The 24,632-nt window shown below is 38.2% G+C and overlaps 1 protein-coding gene across 3 annotated transcripts in view; it reads left to right on the forward strand.

Moving 5' to 3' along the window:
* LGR5 (leucine rich repeat containing G protein-coupled receptor 5) overlaps positions 1-24,632 on the forward strand; it is a 1,626,452-nt gene that overhangs the window by 958,470 nt on the left and 643,350 nt on the right. For all 3 annotated transcript variants that reach the window (XM_044087987.1, XM_044087988.1, XM_044087989.1), the window contains exon 6: positions 17,228-17,299. In XM_044087987.1, the coding sequence (XP_043943922.1) occupies positions 17,228-17,299 (72 nt within the window). The remainder of the gene's footprint in view (positions 1-17,227; positions 17,300-24,632) is intronic.

The following is a 24,632-nucleotide window of genomic DNA, read 5'->3' on the forward strand; positions in this document are numbered from 1 at the left end:
GTGTTTAGTGAATGATTCCTTAAAATTAGATTGGTCTAGCTGCTGGCATTATATTATGTGGTCACAGAATAATGGTGCTGTCATGGGAGAGGTATCAGTAACCTCTCCAGGAAAATATTGTGCATATTTATAAAAAAGTTTGGTTAAGAGTCATTTACTGTCGATAAAAGTCCACTAAAAGTCACAGGGCTCACGCTGAGTTAGGTAAAATCCTAGGAAGCCAGTGATTATAGCCTGGTAGTATAGCTGTACACTGCAAAGCTTATTTAGGCATGCCAGGTACTTATCATAACCCAAGCCACAGTATACATTTTCCATAGCTTTCTAAGCCCGATCACCTCATCACTGATGGTAGTGGTAAGGAAATCAAGGCCCATAATCCCTGTTGCTGTCCTTATTCAGTTACAGCAGTGTAGATTTAAGCTCTATAAACCCTGTGCACCATCATAATAGCAATAATTTTAAAGTTACCAATGTAGCTGGGCATAATGAGTTGGAATTAGTAGAAGAGGCAGAGACCCCCTCTGTACAAGATTTGCAAGTCGGCATCTAATAAGATTGATGTACTCAGCATTTAGAATATGGAAAGGACTCTCATGAACTTGTTTTTTTTTCTTTAACTGTGGACGGGTGAATGGCATGAGTCTGTCATTATTTGAGAACTGGTAACAATAATGATTTCTTAGACTATATAATCAAATTTGAATACTAAACTATGTACTGTGTTTAACTTTTTATTATAAAGCTACCTGCTTGTTTTTCTACAATTTGTTATCTACAAGTGCCTTATTTCAAAGTCTTAGGGAACTGTATTCATTCCAACAAGATATTTTAAAGTGTATTAAAAGTGGATGTAACATTGAAAATCGAAGTGTGCTTTTATTTACCATTTAATTAATAAGCCACTTGTATGCCTATTATTAGTGACTGTGTATTACAAAATGATGATGAACATTGGCTCAAGAGATGATAATGTTAAGCACAGTATTAAACAGCTTGGTTAAAATATTTTAATACTCACATTTTAAATAGGTCAGAGCCTCCTTTTGTACATATCTCTGTTTGATAATATACAGTTGCGTGATGTATTAAATCCATTGCATATTAATATGATCATAAGAAAGTTTCAGACTGCTAAAGATCAATATTTTTGTTGAAATAGGTTCTAGCTGTTTGGGTTCTTCCTTGCATAGACACTGTACGTTTTGATGAATTTCCTCTTGTTACTGTTGTAATTAATTTTTTATAAATAGGTTACTTTTTGACTCTCCAGGAGGAGAGTTAGTGAAGGATTTAAATAGTGACTGTTCTCCATGTATTTAGGGAAGACAGGAGGCTAATTAACTGGATGTTAGTTAATATTTAAGCTTTAACAGATATATTTGTTTGCTGTTAATGAGTATAAGTGAAATGTGGAAAGAAAACTCCCATTGTACATGATGTGTGTGAAAACTGGAGTCAGCTCGCTTACATCCTGATGGATTTGTCAAGACGTGTCTCTCACCATATTGTTTAGAGTATAGGAAGCATGACACTTCAAAGATTTAATTTAGAAGGAATTTCTTCGGAGCTATTAATTGAAATAATCAAATGGTTAAAATGATATAGCTTTCTGATATGCATGCTAGATCCCCATGAAAGTTGGTTGAAATATGTCTAGATTTTTTGCAGTAAGAAGTTGAGAGGTATGATTACCTATTCTTCACTATTGGCATGTTTTTATTGCTCAGTTGTTTTTGTACTTTATCCTCACCACCTCATCCTCAATGGAGAGGAGTAGATCATCATACCTCTCAACTTCTTAGTGCAAAAAATCTGGACAATACCAAAAATAATGAGGGGATGAAGGTCCAAATAGGTACATTTTTTTATACACTGCTCCTACAAACTTAGGAATTTGATAGAATAACAGGTTATGCATTAGTATGCATTTTCTGAAATGCAAGAACTCTGAAACTCAATATCTGTCATCATTTATTGACTTCAGTTCTCAGTAATTTGTCAGAAAATCACAAATTTTATGAAGAGCAGACCAAAAATATGATGTAAAAATCTGGATATTCTGTGAAAATCTAGATGGTTGAGCTGTATGTAGGTCACAGATATTCTGCAGCTTTGTCTATTTTCTCACCTTCTGCATGAAATTAATCTCTGGATATTTCATAAGTTTTCTGTTTTTTTTCTTTTCTCAGTTTAAACACGATACCTCCAAGCTCATTGCTAGTAAATAGGTTGCACAATATGGTGAGGCAAACAAAAAATAAAGATTACTAATGAGAAAAAGAAGATGGCAGTAAGGGCATGTGTCTGGAAAATGTCAATGACCAGTTGAGTGCATCAGGGTTCAGTATTAAATAAATTTACTTTAGTTGTCTCACCAAGGCTGAAATGCAAGATCAGTTTGTTTAATAATGGCACCAAGACTGACATGGCAATCATGGCTGTAGGAAGTGATCATTCCCATGTCATGGGCTGATGCAATTTGCAGGTTGAAAGAATGGGTGACAGCAGTGACATAATGGATAAAACAGGGTTATCCATTTTTATGTGGAAATGCATGGAAATTATGTAGCTTGAAAGGCTGCCCTAAGGGAGAGCAGACAAAGTAGAGGATGGGAATATAGAGAGATACAGCTGTTGATTTAAATATTGCTGCAGATGCTGATATTAATACACTTGTAGACATTCATCCATCTATGCATATTTAAGCCTTATACAGGGATATATTAAAAGTTTGAGGACAGCAATCACAATCCTTGGAATGAAACAAAATGAAGTGTAAATAAAGAAAATTCCAGTTACATTCCATGACTATGCTATCTTACGTGTTCCCCCAAATCCACATCACTGTGATCTTAGAGCTAGTGTATATAAAAAATAATTCAAGTAGCAGGAGTGTGCGATGTGTAGGAGGCAGAATCCTCCCACCCCCACAATACACACACACACACACACACACACACACACACACACACACACACACACACACAGACACTGTACTAATATGCTTTTAAAGTGTAACAGCATGCTTCAGAATTTGCTGTTTTTGTCAAATTTTCACTTTAATTTTCAGAGTCAAGACTCATTATATCAGGTCTCATATGTCTCATAGGGAGCCTACATACACATACACATACAGACAGACGGAATGAACTCTGATTTCTTTAGCTTTGTGAGGAAACTTAGAAAAAATAAAAAAAAAAAAATAGATTAGTGAACACCTTACTAAGCTGACAAGACAATTTACAGGAGATGGGTTCACATCTCTCTTTTTTTTTTTAATCAAAGAAACTTTATTATTTCTTTTTTTACAGACAAAGTAATAGTAGATATTAACACATTGTAATAATGTAGTAATAATAATAAAAGGATAAAATATAAACAAAGGAAAACTTTAAGCTATTTATAATATATACAAAGGCCTGATATTAAAAAATAGTAATGATCAAATTCTAAAAAAGTAATCTTCTATTCTTGCAAGATACAGCTGATAAATGACAGTAAGAGATATTACTTTCGTCCAAGGATTATTGATAAATGATATAGGATTTACCGTTTTCTTTAACTTTGGTTTCTTTGTAGCTGTTTCTTTTAAGAAAGATAAGAAATCTTCAAAAAGTGGTAAAGAGGTGGATTTCCACTTTCTAGTAATGTTTTTCCTTGCTAGCGCAAGAATAGTTTATAACAGGAAAAGTTGATCATTTTTCAAGCTGTGACCATCGTTTACATTAAATAAAATTAGAGATTTAGATAATGAAAATGTGTCAGAAAGTAGAACTTTTAAATCATCTAAATTATACCAAAACTGACTTGGAGAGGGACACGTGTAAAAGATATGTAACCAGTCAGCATTACATTCATGCATACATCATCAACAATATATATTATTGCTTTTATTAAATTTAGATATAGAATTTGGAGTTAGAAATGCTCTATGCCAAAATTTCTGTGTAAATATGTGCCAATATTGAGTCAAGGATGTAAATTTATTTTCACATCTCTTTTGATAGTAAAATATGCAGTATTTCAAAATACCTAATTAGCTATAATCACTGCTGTGTTTTTGCTTACCCTTAGATAAGAATTAGCATAAAATGTACTGTAAAATAAGAAACAGTTGGCAGCCATTGTTAAAACTGTGTACATGTTTTAAAAAAATGAAAAAAATATTCTAAGATGAATTTCTTCCATTCCTAATCAGTTGTTCCTTAGAAGCCTGAGGACTGAGCATCCTAATGTGTTATATCCTGTAGTTCATTTTAGTTTGAAAGATGACAGATTACCGCATTTTTCTGTGTGATAATGGCACTCATATCATGGAGTGGTGTGATTGTTTCAGTAAAGAGCTTGTCTGTGCCTTAAAAACTAACAAATCCTTTCAGTTCACTGGGTTATGTAACACCCATAAGCCATTCCCATAAAGAGGCCAGTGGATGAAGACAGCCATTTTGCTCACACTTTTTATGTCTGATATGTATGGTAGATACTGGACAGAAGTGGTGACTTGATACTGGTGATGCTACATTCACAGGAGCCCCTTTAACACTGCATGAAATTTGTATTTTTATTATAGGTTCGTAGGTTCATACTAGGCTATCTGCCCTAGGGCATTTATAAGCCTAGCTAGAGTGTGTTTGGCTTTCGCCACCCATTTTAAATGAATTTTGCTATGCACTTTTTCGAGGTTAGTATACTGTGCCTCTGTCTAACAGTGACACAGAAGTGATACCCGGGGTAAACCTACGATCTCCCATCCACTCATCAAGATTTCTCTTGAAGCGAGCCAATGAGGGACTCTGCCTAACCTGGACTGGGATTTTATTCCAGAGTGAAGGGAGCCTCTGGGTTATGAATCTGTCCCTCCAGCATGTCTTATTTATTTCAGTGCTGAGGTTCAAGTCTCGAGCATAGCTCGATGGGATTTGGATTTTCTGAGGTGCAGCATGTCCATTAATTCCGGGTTGGACATGGCTTTATACGTCAGGCACAGATCGCCTCTGAGCAGGCGGTATGCCACTGAGTAGAGCTGGAGTTTCTTTAACCAGGCAGCATATGGCATCTGTTTGAGCCCTTTAATCCTCTTGGTGAGGTACTTTTGGGGTCTTTCCATTTGCTGCAGGTGTCTGGTAAGGTACATCCCAAAAGGGGCATTGTAGTCAATTATGGGCCTGATGAGGGATGAGTAAAGAGGCACGATGACCTCCCCTGATCTAGATGTAAATCCCTTCATGATTAGGTGAGCTATATAAAATGTTTTTTCTAACCACTTTGGCCACGTGGTTTTCAAATGAGAGATTGCTATCAACTTGGGTCCCCAGGTCCCTAATTACTTCTTCCATACTTAATGGATTACCACCTATGTGGTAATTTGTGGGCACTTTGTTTTTGCCGAAGGGGATGACTATACACTTTTTGGCGTTTAGCTTGAGGCCATGGCTCTGGCACCAGTTGTCTGTTTCTATGAGGCCCTTTTGGAGGATGCTTGTGTCGGCTGGAGAGTCGATTATGGCACCTAGTTTGCAGTCATCTGCGAACTTGGTCAGCCACAGTCCTTCCGAGTTGGCCTATACCTCTGAGAAATATATACCGAACAAGAGAGGTCCCAGGACTGAGCCTTGTGGGACGCCACTTGTAACTGGTTTGGAGTCTGACATGGCTACAGCGATTCTAACCTTGTGGGTTCTGTCCTTGAGCCAGTTTGCAACCCATCTAGTGACATAGGGGTTTATATTTAAGCTGGTGAGCTTATCTATAATGCCCGAGTAGGGTATTGTATCGAAGGCTTTTGCGAGGTCCAGGTAGGCTGTGTGGGCCACCTTCCCCCTCGTCAATGGCCTTGGTGACTGTTTCAAAGAAATCGACTAGGTTTAAGAGGCAGGATCTGCCCTTAATAAAGCCGAACTGGGTAGGATCCAGTGTCTGTAGTTCCCCAATATCTTTATTTATGAGGTCCATGATGATCCTTTCCATAGCTTTGCAGACCAAGCTAGTCAGGCTTATGGGGCGATAGTTTCCAGGATCCGTTGAGGCACCACCTTTGTGTAGAGGGACCACTGTTGCTGTACGCCACTCTTTGGGTACATATCCTGTAGTAAGGCTGAGATTGAACAGTAGTTTTATGTTTGGGTTTAGCTCTTCTTGGAGTTCATGTAGGACGCAGCCCGGGACACCAACTGGTCCCATTGATGCTGTGTTTGTTGCTTTGGAGAGGGCGGCTCTTACCTGAACATCTGAGATGTCAGGGGGGCAGCACTCTGCTGGGATAGATATTTGCCCTTTTGGTGGGGGGGGGGGAGTTTGTGCTGAACTGTCAGCTAGGATGTTGGCAATGTCTGTGGGTTCGGTGTATTTTTTGTCATTTTGGACTAATTCTGAGCATATCTGGGAATTCCCACCCAGGTTCCTAACATAACTAAAGAAAGCCTTGTGATTATCCTTAGTGTCCTGTGCAATTTTTCTCTCGAAGCTGGCCTTAGACGATTTTATGAGTGCCCGTAGTTTTTTGCTAATACTGATCAGAGATGCCTTCCCTTTTTGGGATTTTGCTCTATCATGTAGTAGCTTCCTCCTTCTATTGTATAGTTTGTTTATGGCTGGGGTGCACCAGACAGGACGCCTGCCTTTGGAGGATTGGGTCTTGGTTTTATTTGGGATTGCATGATCCATGCATTCCTGAAGGTGTTCATAGAATGCGTTTATAAAGGATTCTGCGGTCTGGGCCATATTTTCCACAGGTCTGGGGGCTTTGAAGGATTCCACCTCGGTTTTGTGGAGTGTGAAATTTGCTTTAGAGAAGTTTTTCACTGTGGTTTTCTGGGCAGGAGGTGGGGTCGGGATGTGAATATCCAGTGAGATTAGTTTATGGTCTGATCTTACCAGTGAGGGATACACTTCTGGTCTGGAGCATAGAGCCCCCATGTTGGTGATGATCAGGTCCAGTATGTTTTCCCCTCTTGTGGGAGTGGTAACAAGTTGTTCCATAGCATTTGAGTTTATAAATTCTAGGAACCTTTGGGCTAGGGTGTTGGAGCTAGAGTAATGCTCCCAGTCTATGTTTGGGTAGTTGAAGTTGCCCAATATAATGGTGTTTGGAGAGACCTTCATATTTTCCAGTGTTCTCAGGAAGGCCGAGTGGGGTTCCTGGGTTTGGGAGGGTGGTCTGTAGCAGGCTATAAACTGGAAGGCAGTTTTACCCACTGTTAGTTGCACATGGATAGTCTCTGATATCGTGCTGTGCCACCAACCTGGAGGTGTGGGTATCTTTGACGAATATTGATACTCCCCTGCCTTTTGTGGTTCGGTCCAAGTTTTGGGGCCAAAAAGCATGGTATGAGGTATAACCTGGTAGTGCTGGGGTGCTCTCGGGAGCCTTGAACCAGGTTTCTGTTACTGCACAGATATCGATGTTCTCCATGCTAAGGAGAGTTTTGAGTGCGTGCATCTTGAGGTTTAGACTTCTGGCATTGAGTAGCATTACTCTTAGTTTCTTATCCCTTGTAATACCTATAGAGGTGGGTTTGTCTTTTGAGCCTTGCCTAAAAAAGGCACTATAGGGGTGGCAAGAGCCTTTGCCAATATCCGAAAGCCCAGGGGTGACAGGTGCAAGCTGTCCCTAGTGAAGCATCGTGGCTTGTCGAGCATGTCATCCCAGGCTGACAGACATTGGATCCCCTTTAAATGACACCAATACTTAAGCCAATTGTTGAAATTGATCATCTTGTCTTCATATTGTGGCATCATTCTTGGTGAGGGTAAGATGCTACTCAAGGTCAGGGTCATACCGGCCTGAGCTACATGTGCAGAGAGCTCCTCTATGTCTCTTTTCATGTAGTCCAGGGAGGTACGTCTCAGGTCATTCACACCAGCATGGACAATGACTGAGTCATATTTGTACTTGCCTTGGAGTGACCTGAGTGCTTGTGTTATGTGGCGGATCCTAGTGCCCGACAGGCAGCTCACCGTGACCTTCTCCTTGTTCAGCCTGGTGAGTGGGACATCAGTGTGCCTGATGATAAAGTCACCTATTACAAGTGTATCAGGTGTGTTGTTTAGCCTTAAGGGCTGTGACTGTTCATCACACTGGCTTTGTGAGCTATGTGTTGCATGTGTTTTGTTTTGGGGTAGCAGTTGCTTGGGTGTCTGCTTTGGAGGTCTCTGCTGCTTAGGCAGATTTTTATTTAGAGCCTCTGAGTATGTTTTTGTGTGTTTATGTGTTTGGTTTGCTGTCGTGGTAGGTCTATGTGAGATTGGAATTGTAGTGAGTGTGGTTTCCTTCTCCTCCTGACTGGTTACGCCAGTACTGAGTTGAGAGAGCTTAGCCTCCAGTTTGGCTATATGGTTGCATCTCTCACATGTGTTGGAATTTGTTGGGAGGAGGAGAGGGTTGTCTGTGTACATGAGGCAGTTGTAACATTGCCTCAAGATTCCCAGATTCACCAGCTGGACCGGAGAGGAGATTGACAACTGACCTTTGGACATGCTAGAATAGTATTGGGAATTCCTTTATAATTGAAAAAAAGGGCCAATGGGGAACAAGGTACTCAAGGGGAGTTTGTGAGGGTGTAGTGCTTTTAATTTTTTAGTACTGACTTATATAATTGCTTTAGTGAGCAAGTGCCAGGCTTTAGATTAGGAATAGGGTGTTTATTATGAGAACTAGATCAGTTATAAGGGAAAAAGTGAAGAGCAGACTTTGTGGAGCTGAGAATGGTTTAAACCCAATTAAGCGGAGCTGCCCACTGCTGCGCTATGTGCAAAATCGCGCAAAGCCGCGCCAAAGTTGGTTTTGTACAGGGAGACTTGAAAGAGCTAGAAATTGGCCCAAAACGGCCCAAAACAGCCAATAGACTATCAGATTCTTGTGCTGGGAACACTCCTCCAGGGATAGATAGGCTGCTCTAAGCTCCCCACTGCCACTGGTGAACAAAGAACCCTCCCTTTATCCAAGAAAGGAAATGGGCAACACAGGAACTTTCCAAAAGTCCAGAATACAGCAAAGCCTGTATTTGGACTACTCTAGGTCAGGAAAGATGGGAAACAAGGATAATTTTTTTTTTTTTCTTTTTTACAACAAACAGCAGGAAAATGCAATAAATATGTAACACAGGCTAGCGCACTTGAGTGTGTAGCCTCAACAGGTAAATGCAACAAACAGGACAAACTTTAAAAGTGCAGGTGCAAAAACAACTTTAAACAGTTTAAAACAATTCAAGAAGCAGAAATACTTGCAGTTTAGCTAGATCGGACAGTCGCCCAGGTAGTAGCAGGAAAAAAAACACTTTTATCAGGTTACCAGTCACTCTTTTAGCCTCTCTGATGCTAGCACCACTCTGCAGGACCATGAGGCGCTTGGCTGAGTAGTAACAAATGCAAAAAAACGTGCCAAAGTGGGTTTTATACAGGGGGACTTGAAAGAGCTAGAAATTGGCCCAAAACTGCCAATAGACTACCAGATGCTTGTGCTGGGAACACTCCTCCCTTTATCCAAGAAAGGAAATGGGCAACACAGAAACTTTCCAAAAGTTCAGAATACAGCAAAGCCTGTATTTGGACTACTCTAGGTCAGGAAAGACTGTAAACAAGGATAATTTGCCCATATATTTTTATTATTTCATTGAGCTGACCAGGTAGATATATGCCAATAGACCTGTGGCCTGCTTTATAGAAAAACATGATGTAGCATGTGTAATGAGTGGGAGAAATTTAGTCACTGCTTTTTGGGAACATTTCCATGCACTGCTGTCAGCTAGGATTGTGGCCTCCTTTAATACAAAACTAAGTGGGAAAATGTTGGAATATTTCTCTCCCATTCCTACAAAATGTCCATAATAGTCTTTCACTAATTTCCATGAGATCTATAACAGCACCTGAAATACCACAACCACAGTGAGATAGATATAATTTGAATGTCTCATCTGGACAATAGTAGCTTAGAAAGGCAACAAACCCCTTTTATACTATTATGGCATCAGTACTGCAATATGAACCAAAGCAGTTGTTGGGGAACTAGACCAGATAGCCTCCTGATTTCCTCAGCATTCAAGACAAATGTGTTACCTACAGAACCACTAAGACCAAGGCAGGAGCTAGCACAAGGTGAGCAATGCAGCTGTTAGTGTCTGGTACTACTGGCTGTGGGGCCAGGCCAGACAGAATTTTTAAAAAAAAAAAAAAAAAAGGTTATCATTAATTTAACACACACACACACACACACACACACACACACACACACACACACACACATGCACACACGCACACACACACACACACACACACACACACACACACACACACACACACACACACACACATGCACACACGCACAAAATAAAATACTGGCTGATTTTTTTTCCTTTCAAAACCGGAAAAACAAACTAGCGAAAACCACTGCTAATTCAAAAGCCAAGAACACGACTCAGGCCAGTCCAAAACGTAAGAAAAAAGAAAACAACAAATTTTATTAAGCCACAATAAAAGCTTTTCATTAGTGCCTTGCACTAACTTCTTCAGACAATTAAAACATTCGCGCCATTGGAAAAGGATTTAAATACCAGCATTAAGACACTTAAACACGCCCCTTGCTCTCTCTTTAACCCCTTAAAGATGCAGATCAAAGCTTACTAAGGTGCATTTGCAATTGACTGCTGAAGTGTGAATTAGGTTGAGTGAGTGAGTGAGTGAATGACGATTTTGTAAGTACTACAGTCTAAATAAATGGTGTGTATGTGTGTGTGTGTGTGTGTGTGTGTGTGTGTGTGTGTGTGTGTGTGTGTGTGTGTGTGTGTGTGTGTTAGACAGAGCAGAAGCAGTGTCTGACATGTTGAAAAGTCATTCTTTCACATTCAGTTCCACAATCTCTGCAAGTAGCATGTCATTTCTATAATTTGCCTCTTGCATGTGCTCACTCACACATATTTGCATAGCCACTTAGCATTCTGGGAATCGTTCCCAAAAGATATACTTTGATCAAGAGGAAAATAATTACATTTGACTTTGAAGATGATTGAACTGTAGCACTGGTATGTCCTTATTCTTTTCTAACAAGATAAATAATTGGTGTGTATGTATAATATATATATACATGTATATGTATGTCTTAGTAGAGTTAAGTGATGTAGTCATAGAAGCAGTATAGATGGTGTTTGTCATGTGACAATGCAAAGATCTTTTGTGTTGGTTTGCTTTTTAAAGATTTTGTTTTTTTTTTTTTTTTGCTTATAAAATTAGATTGTTGTTTCTTTTCTCAAGTGTATTGGTGGTGTTAGTAAGCACCATCATTTTACAACAGATTTATTTTCCTGTTGTACTCCACATGAGAAAGACGTAAGCGATTTTTCAAACAAAAAACACAAAAATAAAGATTATAGTGTGCTGTTTGTCTTGTCAGTTTCATTGTTTACTCAGTTTTTCTGTATAACCACACACTCACAAAATAATCTCATGGTAAATATTGAGAAATATTTATATACAGCTCTAAACTATAATGAGTAATTAAAATAATTTACCTCTTTAGAGGAGCTGCATCTTATTTAGATTGTGGTTTTACTACTGTATCGTTACATGTTCATTTTCATTCTGAGGTGTTATTTCTACAAGAACTAGTTGAAAACTTCCCTTTCTATGAAAAAAGAAACTACATCTCTTGCAAGTACCATAAAAATACAATAGTTTATACACTGATTTAGGTAGTGAGATGTTATGGGTTCAGGCTTTTATGATGTCATGGCAGGGATTTTCAGCTCTGAGAAGAACTTTCAGAGGGCTGTCCTTACCAACAAAATAAAATGCTCTGACTGAGGCTGCCTCAGCCACCATCTGTAAAGTATCAGTAAGTAGATGAAAAGCAGCAGCTACAACAATCCTATGCCACCCGACCCACCTTCTCCCTGTTCTCTTTTACTCTAGGTCAGCGACTCAGACTTAGTTACTATGCATTCAGCAACGTCTGGGCCTCGGCCATTGGTGGCTCTATCTCTACCTCTAGATGAAAAGCAGCAGCTACAACAATCCTATGCCACCTGACCCACCTTCTCCCTGTTCTCTTTTACTCTAGGTCAGCGACTCAGACTTAGTTAATATGCATTCAGCAACGTCTGGGCCTCGGCCATTGGTGGCTCTATCTCTACCTCTAGATGAAAAGCAGCAGCTACAACAATCCTATGCCACCCGACCCACCTTCTCCCTGTTCTCTTTTACTCTAGGTCAGCGACTCAGACGTAGTTAATATGCATTCAGCAACGTCTGGGCCTCGGCCATTGGTGGCTCTATCTCTACCTCTAGATGAGAAGCAGCAGCTACAACAATCCTATGCCACCCGACCCACCTTCTCCCTGTTCTCTTTTACTCTAGGTCAGCGACTCAGACTTAGTTAATATGCATTCAGTAACATCTGGGCCTCGGCTATTGGTGGCTCTATCTCTACCTCTAGATGAAAAGCAGCAGCTACAACAATCCTATGCCACCCGACCCACCTTCTCCCTGTTCTCTTTTACTCTAGGTCAGCGACTCAGACTTAGTTAATATGCATTCAGCAACGTCTGGGCCTCGGCCATTGGTGACTCTATCTCTACCTCTTTATTAGTTACAATGTTTAAATAAACTGGTAAGTTCCACAACTGGAGACATAGAAGATAGCCATTATGTACCCCTGTAAAACATGCAGAAGAAAACTATTGCTAAAACAGAGAAGTGATGTAAGTATTTAAACAAATCAAACACACTTGAAGCTCTGGGACAACTGACAGTCATAAAAGATAATGATTTAAGGGTATTTTTCTCCTTCACTGCATTTTTTTTATGTAATGTGCATTGAGACCCTTGAAAAGTCATTAATCAACCACAATAAGAGTGGGATAAATTATTGTTTTCTACTTGTGGTAATACTATACAAACTATTACATACATGTCATTTCTTGAGAGAAAGCTGTTTTATTCTGCCTTGATGTGATTGAAGAGCATTGTGATAATATATTTTTGACTATGGTACACTTTTTTCTGTTACCTTTCTTCCAGAATATCATCCTATGCATGCTTCAGAATTGATTGTGTGTTAATTTGACTTCCCTTGATCTAAAGACTGAATTAATTCTTATAATTATGTGTAATTGATGATAACAGGATAAATGGACTAAAAATCATATAGTAATACATCAGTGAATAATCTGTCAAAAACATAAAATTGAATGCCGCTTTCCCTGATGATTAAACATACAGTAAGTACAAAAACAGAAAACTTTGTTTTACTTAAAATTGGGTTATTCTCATTTATCTGACTTATGATAACTGTGGGGTTGGTATGAGTACATAGTGGAGATGGGGCGAAACATTTGAGCCATCACTATGACTGGATGAAACTCCATGCACCAAGGGTTGGAATTCTTTAACTGCGTTCGTAAAAAAAAAATGCTGAAAAATCTTTTTTAAGCGTTTTTTTTTTTTAGGTGGGCAAGCCCTCTACAATCAAAATGTATATGTAGCAATTACATGGTTGCACCAACTCAAAGAAGGAGAACCCCCCCCCCAAAAAAGGGCATCATTGCCTGCACAACTCACCAACAGTGGTTTCCTATAAAGGAAATCCAGTCATCAGCGAGTTTGAACCTTTGGCAACTGAAGTTCAATCATCCAATCTTCATCCAGTAGTAGGGTAATAAACATTTGCTTGGGGGAAGAGAGGGACTCCCTCCCCAGACTCCTGCAAATTATACCTGCGGCAGTAGTGTGTTTCATTCATAGCCGGCTTTAGGCACCAGCGAACCCTGCGGTCGCTTGGGGCCCCCTGTTCCTGGGGGGGCCCCCAACCACAGCAAGTTATCTTACCTTGATATTTTGTGACATGTCTGTCAAACCAACAAAGGCTAGAAAATCAATCCTGTATACTTAATAAATCAGGTGAGTAATAATTCTTATATCTCCTTTAAAATTCAAAAAAAATTTTGCTTATAGTAATAGTGTTTTATCAAGCAAGGGCTTTCACAATTCCATCAAGTATTTTACCACTAACAGTGTCCATGGCTTAGTTAAACCCTGCTGGTGGACATTCTCTACACTAAAACTAAAAACATAGCCCGCTTTAGGTACCTGCAAATACATGTGGCTGCAAGGGTGGCCTCTTAATCATCTTTCACTGTGTGAGGGCCCCACAAAAGCTGCTGCTGGTTGGGGAAAATGAGGAGAAAATGTATTAATTTCATGATTATTCTGTTTAACCTGAACAGGCTATGACCCTGTTAGGATAAAGCTGATAATGAACATGCGCAAGGTAAACACTAGAGAGATCAGCAGCCCCACAAAAGCTGCTGCTGGTTGGGGAAAATGAGGAGAAAATGTATTAATTTCATGATTATTCTGTTTAACCTGAACAGGCTATGACCCTGTTAGGATAAAGCTGATAATGAACATGCGCAAGGTAAACACTAGAGAGATCAGCAGCCCAGTGTGACCAGTGTCCGTGTATACCTTGGATTTTAAGAAGAGCTAATACTTCTCATCTACAGGGATGGTTTTCTCTTTTAGGGAGTTTTATAAATACTTGCACAATACCAGATACTGTAACTCTCAACGTCTTCACTGAAGAATTCAGTGCAATACCAATAATAGCAGAATAAAGGCTCAAAATGAGGAACACATTTTAAATATTACTCTGATTCAATGAAAAAGATAATAGAATAACACCTTTTGTATCAACATGTTTTTTTTTTTTTTGGACATTAAGTGTAAAACTCTAATGTCTGGATTTATTGACTGTCTGTAATCCCAAATGATTTGCAAGCAAATCAAACGTGTTACAAAGGACAATAAAATTATGTGCAACATTAGGGAAGGTCTGTGAAATCAGGGACAGTGACAGGTTTGCATTACTCCTCACTTAGGGAAGGTCTATAAAATCAGGGACAGTGACAGGTTTGCATTACTCCTCACTGAAGTAAATAAAAGTGACCCATCCCTGCTGCTGTTTGACGACTGCTTAACAGCAGTCACTGATCTGGTGTGCTAGCGTATTGCTGAACTAATATATAATGTGTGTGTGTTTGTGAAAATGTTAGTGAGTTTTATCTGTGCACACATGCAATAATGCCAGGATGCATACATTATTAGTCTGAGTGTCAGTAAAAACTGTAGCTAACAAGAAATTATTTTTCAAAAGTAAGTCATAAAATGTATCCCAGAACATTCAGACACTTAGATCTTCTAAGGCTCTTGGGGATCCCTACTCCCCAGACTGTATAAATGGATACAGAGGGCTCTCTTAATCATCCTTGACTGTGTGGGGACTCCACAAACACTGTTATTTGAGGAAAAATGAGGTGAAAAAATATATTTTTTTTCTGATTATGCTCTTTAACCTGACCAGGGCTGTGATATGACCCTGTTAGGATAAAGTTGATAATGGCCTCTGTTCTCAACTGCACCCAATCTAAAACCAGCCCTGTTCGGATGTGTGTGTACAGAAAGCTGCTGTAGGTTATATGGGGGGGGGGGGTGACAGGATTGTGGTATTATTCCTCATAGTCAGAGGACAGTGTGGTAATTGTTTCTTTTACTTTTCTCACATAACTCAGAGGTGTCCAAAGAAGATTACTACAGCTTGTCTAGGAACAATAAAGTAGAATACGTTATTATAATCATTATTTTTCACTCTCACAATCACACTTAGGACATATACAGGTGGCTGCCTTTGACAGTTTGGGCTGAGGAGTGAGGAGACCTACTATGTATATGTATATTAGCAGTTCCATGAAATACACGACTGTGGCAGTTTGAACCTCTGATTTCATCCCAGTTTAACACCAGAGGGATGCATAAGCAGTCTTTTGGGGGGGATTGGGAGGCAGGCAGTTCCCAGATAGGAACTGCGTATCCAGACAACAAAGGGTTGTTAGTTTATTGTGAGCTACTGTTTTGTCATCTTTGCCTTGGGTACAACTTATGTCTTCCATGAAAGAAACAAAAAACATAAAACTGAAATTCTTTTCTTATTTCCTAAATGGTTATTACGGTACTGTCTTTGCTCAAGAAATGTATGTTGAAAGGATGCAACGAAAACTAAAGCTGAACAGCAACACGATTTCTTTACTTAATCATAATTTCTGTTCAAGCCATTATTGGATGAAAAGGTGTGTAAAAAGAAAAAGAAAAACTTTAAAATGCACTTCATAGCATGTAGAAAGTTATAGATTCTTAAAAATGTTGAACAGTAAGACAAACTGTGAGAAAAGAAAGAAAAAAAGTAATGTGCATGGTATAGGGAATGGGAAGAGTGGAGGCTATTGTGTGTATGGGGGAGGTCTGAAACAATAGGCCTAAGGCACCATTTCACCTAAGTCCAGACCTGTACATAGAGATGTTGCAATACATCATTGCTGCGACTAAATGCCAGTAACTGTAAATGTCCCTTTTTGTGACATGGGCCAACACAGTGTAGTACACAAGTCTTGTAATGTAAGAACATTGTAGCTAAACATCAGTCAGTGCATACTACTTCTAAAAGTTTGCAGCATGAACTAAAAGGTTGCTTAGGAAGGGTGGCAGTGACAGGGTGATACATAGACTGGAAGTGCCTAGGGGGCCCCCAGCTTAACATCTGCTGGGGGCCCCCAAAATGCTAACACCGGCCCTGGTTTCGTTTATTGGTGTTGGCTTTTAATGAAAACAGCTTCCTGTGTTCTGATTACCATTAATAGTCAGCAATTTGTTGCTGTTTAGCATTCTGCCTATAACCCCGAGTTGTAATTACAAGTCTCACGAAAAATTTTTCCATTCACGTAAAGACAGAGAATCTTTTTGATATATAGCTTTTGATTTCTTTTCAGTACAAAGATCACATTTATAAATAAATAAACTGGAGCATACCCATATATTAATTTCCTGCTTTATGTCACACTTCTCTAGACCAGAATTATGAACTTTTCATTCTGATAGCAATTAACTTTACTTCCTCATCCATCATATTATACTACTTACATTGCGTTCCAAAACATATCTACACATGAAGGGAATTTACAGACAGATGGATGCTGTCTCTTTTCCATGACTTGACAAGCCTATTGCCCTGTTTTGACATACTCTGAACATTGCAGACAACACCTTTCTGTAGTTTGTTTCCATAACTTGGGTACGTATAATATGAATTTAAACTAAAACTTAACCTGTTTTCAGCTGCCTAGCAAAAACGTTTCATGAAACTCTCAGAATGTAATGCTTTTTTCTTGATCATGTTTCCTGCTAGGCATCTCCATAACAACAGAATCCAGTCCCTGGGAAAGAAATGCTTTGAAGGACTCCAGAACTTAGAAACATTGTAAGTTGCATTCCATCTTGTATTGCTCTTTTGCTATATTTTTAGTAATGTATACTGAAAAAAATAACAGCAGATGACTATTTTGCTATGTTTACAGGTTACAGGAATGTCAATGACATCATTATAGCTTCACAGAGCACATTCATAATGGAATTCTTATAACACATGAGATGATTGTTCTCTTCTATAAATCTTCTTGTCTGTTGTAAACTTCTAGTTTATTTCTGAATCACGTAAAATGCTCATTACTTGCAGTCTGGCTCTGGAGAGCTGAGTCTAAGTATTACTGCTTCTTTTGTATTGCTTTTGTTAGAGAATGTTTTGAAGAAAAGTAGCACAAATGGTTATGATTTTTGACATTCCTTCCTTTTCAAAAAATTGTCATTTAGTTTATGAAACAAAGTAACAAGAATATGCTTATGTATTCAGTGTCTGTGCAAGCATGTTTGTGTGTGTGTGTGTGTGTGTGTGTGTGTGTGTGTGTGTGTGTGTGTGTGTGTGTGTGTGTGTGTGTAAGAATGAGCATATGTGATTTTGTGTATACATTTATACGTATAAACTGTGACTTAATTTCTATTATAAGATCATGTTTTTGTACTTTATTACTTTTGTCAGCATCCACAGATTACCAACAAAGAGAACAATGTGCACTGGTTTCTGAAATATGCTTCATCAAAATGAGGCTGCAGTAAAAAGTTACACTTACTGAAATCAGTAGCCAGTTATTTGCCATACTATGCTGTACATGTGAAATGCAACTACAACTAAGAAAGATGACTTGAGTGTCTGATCTGTAGCTGCATTTTTGTAAAAATGCTGCAAAAGTATTTAGCTGTGTCATAAAAATTAGGATTTCTATTTCATGAATACTGTTGTAGTGTGTCCCAATGTTGAGGTCACGTCTGGACATCTAGGGGTGTTTTTAGAAGCCTTTCAGCTATGTTTGATTTGTACATTGCAACTTATTTTCAATTCAGTAAATGAAATTTAAAATAATAAAACACTTACTGTTATCTTAACAAACTGTACATGCTGTTTTGCATATCAGGATTGGCTAATTTTTATTTATTTATGTATTCCTCACTGATACACACTTCAGAGTTAAAATAGTATCTTCCCAATCATAATCTGTACCTATTAGCAAAGGTATACCACAAGGATCCATTCTTGCCCCCCCCCCCCTTCTCCATTAATAAAGTTGCTTGTGACCTCCCCCATCTCCCACTTATCTTCTATGCTGATGACACGTTCATTTACTGATCAGATCATTCTCACACCAACATTCAATGACATATCAAGTCAGGCATACATGAGCTCCACCTACAGCTTATAAACCATAAACTACTTCTCAACCCTACTAAAACCAAAACTATGCTTTTTGCTACTCCACAGAAAATTCACCAATTACCTTTGTCTTTAACTATGTTTTACCTACACAACCATTCCATAAGGACAACCCTCACCTTCAAATTCCTAGGACTATGGCTTGATCAGTCACTAAACTTTTATTTTCACATAGACAAAGTGAGAATCAAAATAAAATCCCTCTGCTTCTGGGCCAAACAAATCTCCCCTATTCTATCCCAACCAGCCAGAGCAGTCATTGACAATGGAGTTTCCCTTTTTCAGCTTGAATATGGGCTCCCAGTTTTGCTTCTGCCTCCAAGAAAAACATTGTTGCACTCCAGACTATCTGTAATAGCATCTACCTATTCATTAGAAACTCACCCATATGTCAGTATCACACACATTATGACTAGAACTGAACTCCACAACACTGCACATCCTTCCTCCTCTCAGGCACCTACTCTTTGGCAATCTCTCCCCACTGACATTAAGAAAATCAGTGCTTATTCCAAATTCTGAATGCAACTCAAAAAGTACTTCTTCATCCATGCCAAATGTCCTACTTCAACTCAAGACATATCACGTAACGGATCTCCTTTCTGAGTCTATTCTCACCTATCAAGATTCACTGAAGATTGACCGGCTTTAGAAACTAATATATACATTGTACTTATACTCTACCTGATTGTACACTGTAGCATGCTTGTTTGCTACAATGTATGTACACAGTTTTTCTATATGTAATTAGCCTGAAATATTGCTATTGCTTACATTTCTGCATTTTTGTTTGTGAAATGTTTTGTATTCCACCCATGCTGAGCCTGAAATTGGTCAATATTGATCAGTACACTACTCTGGTAAATGAATATAAATAAATATCTCTTTTTGTTGACCAAGTTAGTTCCACTTGGCTAGGAGCATCTTTTCAGGGGAAAACCTAGGTGATATTTAAATTATTACCATAAGTTTGGTGAGGGCATCCGGAAGCTTCCACTACTCTTTCCAGTTGCCTGTGGCAGGCCAGAAGGTGGCTGTAGCATGTTCCATGAATATGAAAGATCAGAAGTCGGTGGAGGGGTTTCTATTATAGCAGCAAGGAAGGCAGTATTGATTACATGTTTAATGGATGCTGCTTTACCAGACAACCACTTTAAAAACATGCTTGAAGAAGCTGAACCAAATGATTACAATACCGCTTCATGGAGCCAAATATGGCTAGAGTAGCTGGATGGTGATGTACAGGAATTGACATCAGGAGGTCATAAAACTTTTTCCACAGATGTTTTGTTTATGTTTGGCAGTCAGGTATGCTAAACCTACTGGAGGAATGGCCAAGTAGTTCAATCGTGCACAAGCCTACCTATGCAAATATTGTTAAGATTGCAGAAAAAGAGACAGTGAAAACAGCAATTTATATTCCCAAACTGCCATTCATACACATCTCATCAAAAGCACGTTCTCTTATAAACTGGTAAAAAGTATGGAACAAACTGATTGCACCTTTATGAATAAATGTAAAAAAAAGTATGTATATATATTTGTATGGGAATGGACTCTTTTTCTGATATTACTTTGGAATAAGTGTTAATTGCAGAATGTCTCTTCAATAAATGTGAACTAAAACAGCTTTGGTTTCTGTGGACAGACTATGAATTCACAGATGTTAACATTAGTACAAAAAAGAGTTAATTTTGCAGTTCAGATTGGTTGAAACTGAAGACATTTACATTAAGCTGTTTTTAGGATTTTGCTACAAAACAGTTAATGAGATTACAAAGCAGTTTGATGAGATTACAAAACAGTTTGATGAGGGACAAAAGTACTAGTAACACTAAATGCTGAAGGTGGCCTGTTACAGCATATCCCTAAATACAGAATGCAGCCAAATACTTGTTTATTTTTATTTTTTTTTTTTGTTTGTTTTTTTGGTTCCTTGACACATCTAATTAATTATTGCATTAAGTGAAAGTGTAAACAATGAAATGAAAGTGGACATTCCATAAAAAAACTGTGATATATCTTGTAGAAAATGCAAATCAATGGGACATTTTTGGTTTGACTGGGCATAAATAACTGAAACTGAGGAAAATAAAAAAATAGCTGCAGTACAAAAGCAGATGAACTAATTCACAGAAATGGTGATTATAATGATAGTGCTGCACGTTTGAAAGATATTGATGATTTTGAACATGATAAAATATACTCTGATGAAAATGCTAATAACTGGATATAGCAGAGGGTGATAGTCTAGAGGCTGATATTAATAACACCAATGATAGTAAATCTGCAACCATTAGTATACATGTTAAAAGAAAAAAGTTACAACAAGTTTATAAAATTCAAACAAAAATAGAAAGGGATGAAACAGGATTTTATTTTCAAAATGTTAATAGCATTATCAATTTGAAAAGAGGATCTACTGTTATAGAATTTTATAAGAAAATAATGGCTGATAAAATCTGTTTATTAGGTATCAAGAAGTTAAATGATGTTCAAAAGAAACAAGTCCAATAGTGCTGGGTTGAAAAACTACTATAGTCCTTAAGTGAAGCAATATGTTGTGATTGCACAATTCTAATTTACACTTATTGGATTATATCATTGTAGTTCCAGGTAAATTTGTTCTTTGTGATTTCAAAATCCATTAGACTGTCTTCAGATTAATTTGTCTTTATGCACCCACTTCTTCAAAAGACAGAGAAGATATGTTTTCTAAACATAAAACTTATATGTGTCAATAAATGCACTTGTTATATTATTAGGAAATTTTAATTGCAATTTAAGAAATACCTGTTGAAAAATTCAACATAACATACAGATTATAAAAGAAGTTCTACTACATTAAATCCCTGCTGTAGATCAATATGTGTGCATATGCCTTTAAGATGCTATCCAAGGGCTTGCACAAGTGTATAAATACTGAGCACATGTGAGCCTGACTGTCATTTTATAGTAAGCAGTTAAGATGTAAACATGTATGTACGTATATAAAGTCTGTCTGTTAACTAGTATGTTCGTATTTTATGATGCTGCTATCCATCCTGATGTGTTTCTATTTATTAAAGTATCTAAATGAAAACCCCAGCCTTCTCATTACATGTATTAGAGATGAATGAGTGACATGGTGTCAGAAGTGGGATGTCTAAAGGACATGGAATCAGAAACGGCATATCTAAAAGGACATGGAGTTAGAAGAAGCATACCGAAGGGGGCAGGGAGCCAGAATGCCTTGGGTAAAATGACTAGAGGCACTTATTTAGATGCTGGTGGAGTGTACAAGAGTGGATCATCATAAAATGTGCAAAACTTTGCAAAACAGGTCAGAAATGAATTTCAAGTATTAAAACTTGCTCAGCACTATTTCTTTTCGCATAATATGAAATGAGGCATACAGAACATTCTAAATAATTTTCGCATAAACAGATATGTACAATATTGCTAAAAATATTTGAATCACTACAGAAAATGTTTGAAATAAAGTCTGATTTGCATAAAATAAATAAAATAGGGGGAAAGAACCACATTTTCGCAAAGCATATATATTTCGTATTAAGCAAAGATAACCAAGTTATCAGAAGTGTATTAAGTGTTTGCATGTTTGTGCAGTGTTAGAGTAAAGATATTTTGCAAAGTACAGCCATTACAAGGCATATTTCGCTAAGTACAGTATTTCAAAGAGGTTATTGTCCATCTGAATGTTATTACAAGCTTACAAAACAGTTTGTATGTACATAATTACAAGGGTCATATGTTCAGTGTGTTTGTGTATACTCTGTGGGCATGGCAGATGATTTAAAAAACCCAGTGCATTTGTGTTTGACAGTAATATTGCTGAGAACTGGAGAGTGTTTGAGCAAGAGTATGACATTTTCTTATAGGCTGCATTTTCCGATAAAGATGACCATACAAAGGCATTCATTCTACTTAATTTGGCTGGGTCGGAGGCCATAGAAAGGGAATGTTCATTTGTGTATGCACCTGCTATTTATACAGGAGAGGGGTAAAACCATCAGATTGCTCTATTGGTTGAGTCAAGGGAGGACCCAGTGTGCTTAAAACATAAATTTAGAGAAATGTGTAATCCCCAGATAAATGTTAAAATGGAAAGGCACTTATTTTACACAAGGGATCAAAAGCCTGGTGAAACTTTTGCAGCATATATAACTGACCTGAGAAATAAAGCTAAAACATGCAGATATGGTGACTTAAGGGATGAGTTAATAAAGGACAGACTTGTAGTATAAATGATGATGCTGTGAGAAAGATTTTGCTTCATGACAGTGATTTAACTTTGAATATGGTCATTGAGATTTGTCAGATATATGAGCTTACAGAAAAGCACACAAGTATGCTTACACATGAGAGCAGGTCAAGAAGGCACAGTGATAAAGCTCATGTTGATAGTATGTAGCATGTTATTAAAAGAAACAGGCCCAAACACATTGCAGCTATAACCCCTGCAGCACTCACTGGTAAACCCCAGAAATTTCTAACAAATTATAGAATTTGCACAGTCTCAGTGAAGCATGAGTGAGTCAGCACACTCAAACCATGGACCCCAACCTGGTTTCATTGCCAATTGTCATAATTGTGGTGGAAGCCATGAATCTAAAGGGAAAAGTGCTTTGCTTTTGGTCAACAATGCCACAAATGTAATAAATGGAATAATTTCAAAAGATTTTGTAACTCAAAAGACCCACGTTCTTTTATTAAAAGGGAACATTTTAAGACATGAGTTGATCAATTAGACAGTGACAAGCCTACTCTTTATGTTGATGGTGTCTCAGTGCTTCATGAAATGGTCAATGCAGTAGATTTACGGGCAAAGAATGAAGTATTATGTACTGTTTGGATAAATGGCAAACCTACAGAGCTTAAAGTTGATACAGGTTCTAAGTGAAATGTTATGTCAGCGGAAATATTTGCCAGAGTATGTAAAGGTGAGAGGCCTGATTTGGCAAGGTGTCCAAAGCTTGTTGCTTGTGGAGGTGAAGAAATTCAAACCGAAGGCTCAGTAGTGATTCCATGTTACTCTGCTGGAAGAAGGTACGACTTGTTATTTTATGTGGTCAAGAGGCACCTCCAGTCATTATTAGGGCTCAGAGACACTTTGAAAATGGAACTGCTTTCAATTAATAAGGAAGTCCACTGTGTGAGGTTAAAAAAACACTACTCTAATTTCGCCCAGTACATTTTTTCTACCTGTGCTGATCTGTTTGAAGACAAACTAGGCAAACTTCCAGTTATATACTCTATGAAGTTAGACCCAGGGGTCAGTCCAGTCATCAGGCCAGCACGTAAAGTTCCAATAGCCATGCAGGACAAAGTCAAAGCCGAGTTAGACAAAATGGTGTGACAAGGTGTGATTTGTCCAGTTGAAACTCCAACTGAACGGGTATCTTCCATGGTGGTAGCTCATAAGAAAAGCTCAGATGACATCAGAATATGTATTGACCCATGAGATTTGAACAAAGTATTAAAAATACCTCATCATCCAATGCACACAGTCGAAGAAATCGCAGCTCTGACGCCAAATGCCACTGTTTTTTCTGTCTTAGATGCAGAGTGTTCATTTTGGCAAATTCAGCTTGACAAGAAATTATCATTGCTCACTACATTCAGTACTCCATTTGGCAGGTACAGATTTTTGAGAATGCCATTTGGGATAAATTCTGCAAATGAAGTCTTTCAGTGAGTAATGGAGCAAAATTTTCCTGGGTATCCTTGAGCTATCATAGAAGATAACATACTGGTAGGAGGTTGTGACGAAGCAGAACATGACAGAAATGCCAGTAAAGTTCTGGAAAATGCAATCAAATGAATCTCAAATTCAGTGCAAAGAAATACAAGTTCAGGCTACAAGAAGTTACTTATATTGGTCATTTATTTACAAGTACAGGCTTATGATTGGACCCTTCAAAACAAACAGTCATTCTCGAGATGCCAGCACCAGACAATTTTCAAGCCCTGCAACATTTTCTTGGCA

The sequence above is a fragment of the Protopterus annectens genome, chromosome 11.part0, assembly GCF_019279795.1.
Source record: "Protopterus annectens isolate FY-2018-M chromosome 11.part0, PAN1.0, whole genome shotgun sequence".
Taxonomy (NCBI): Eukaryota; Metazoa; Chordata; order Ceratodontiformes; family Protopteridae; genus Protopterus; species Protopterus annectens.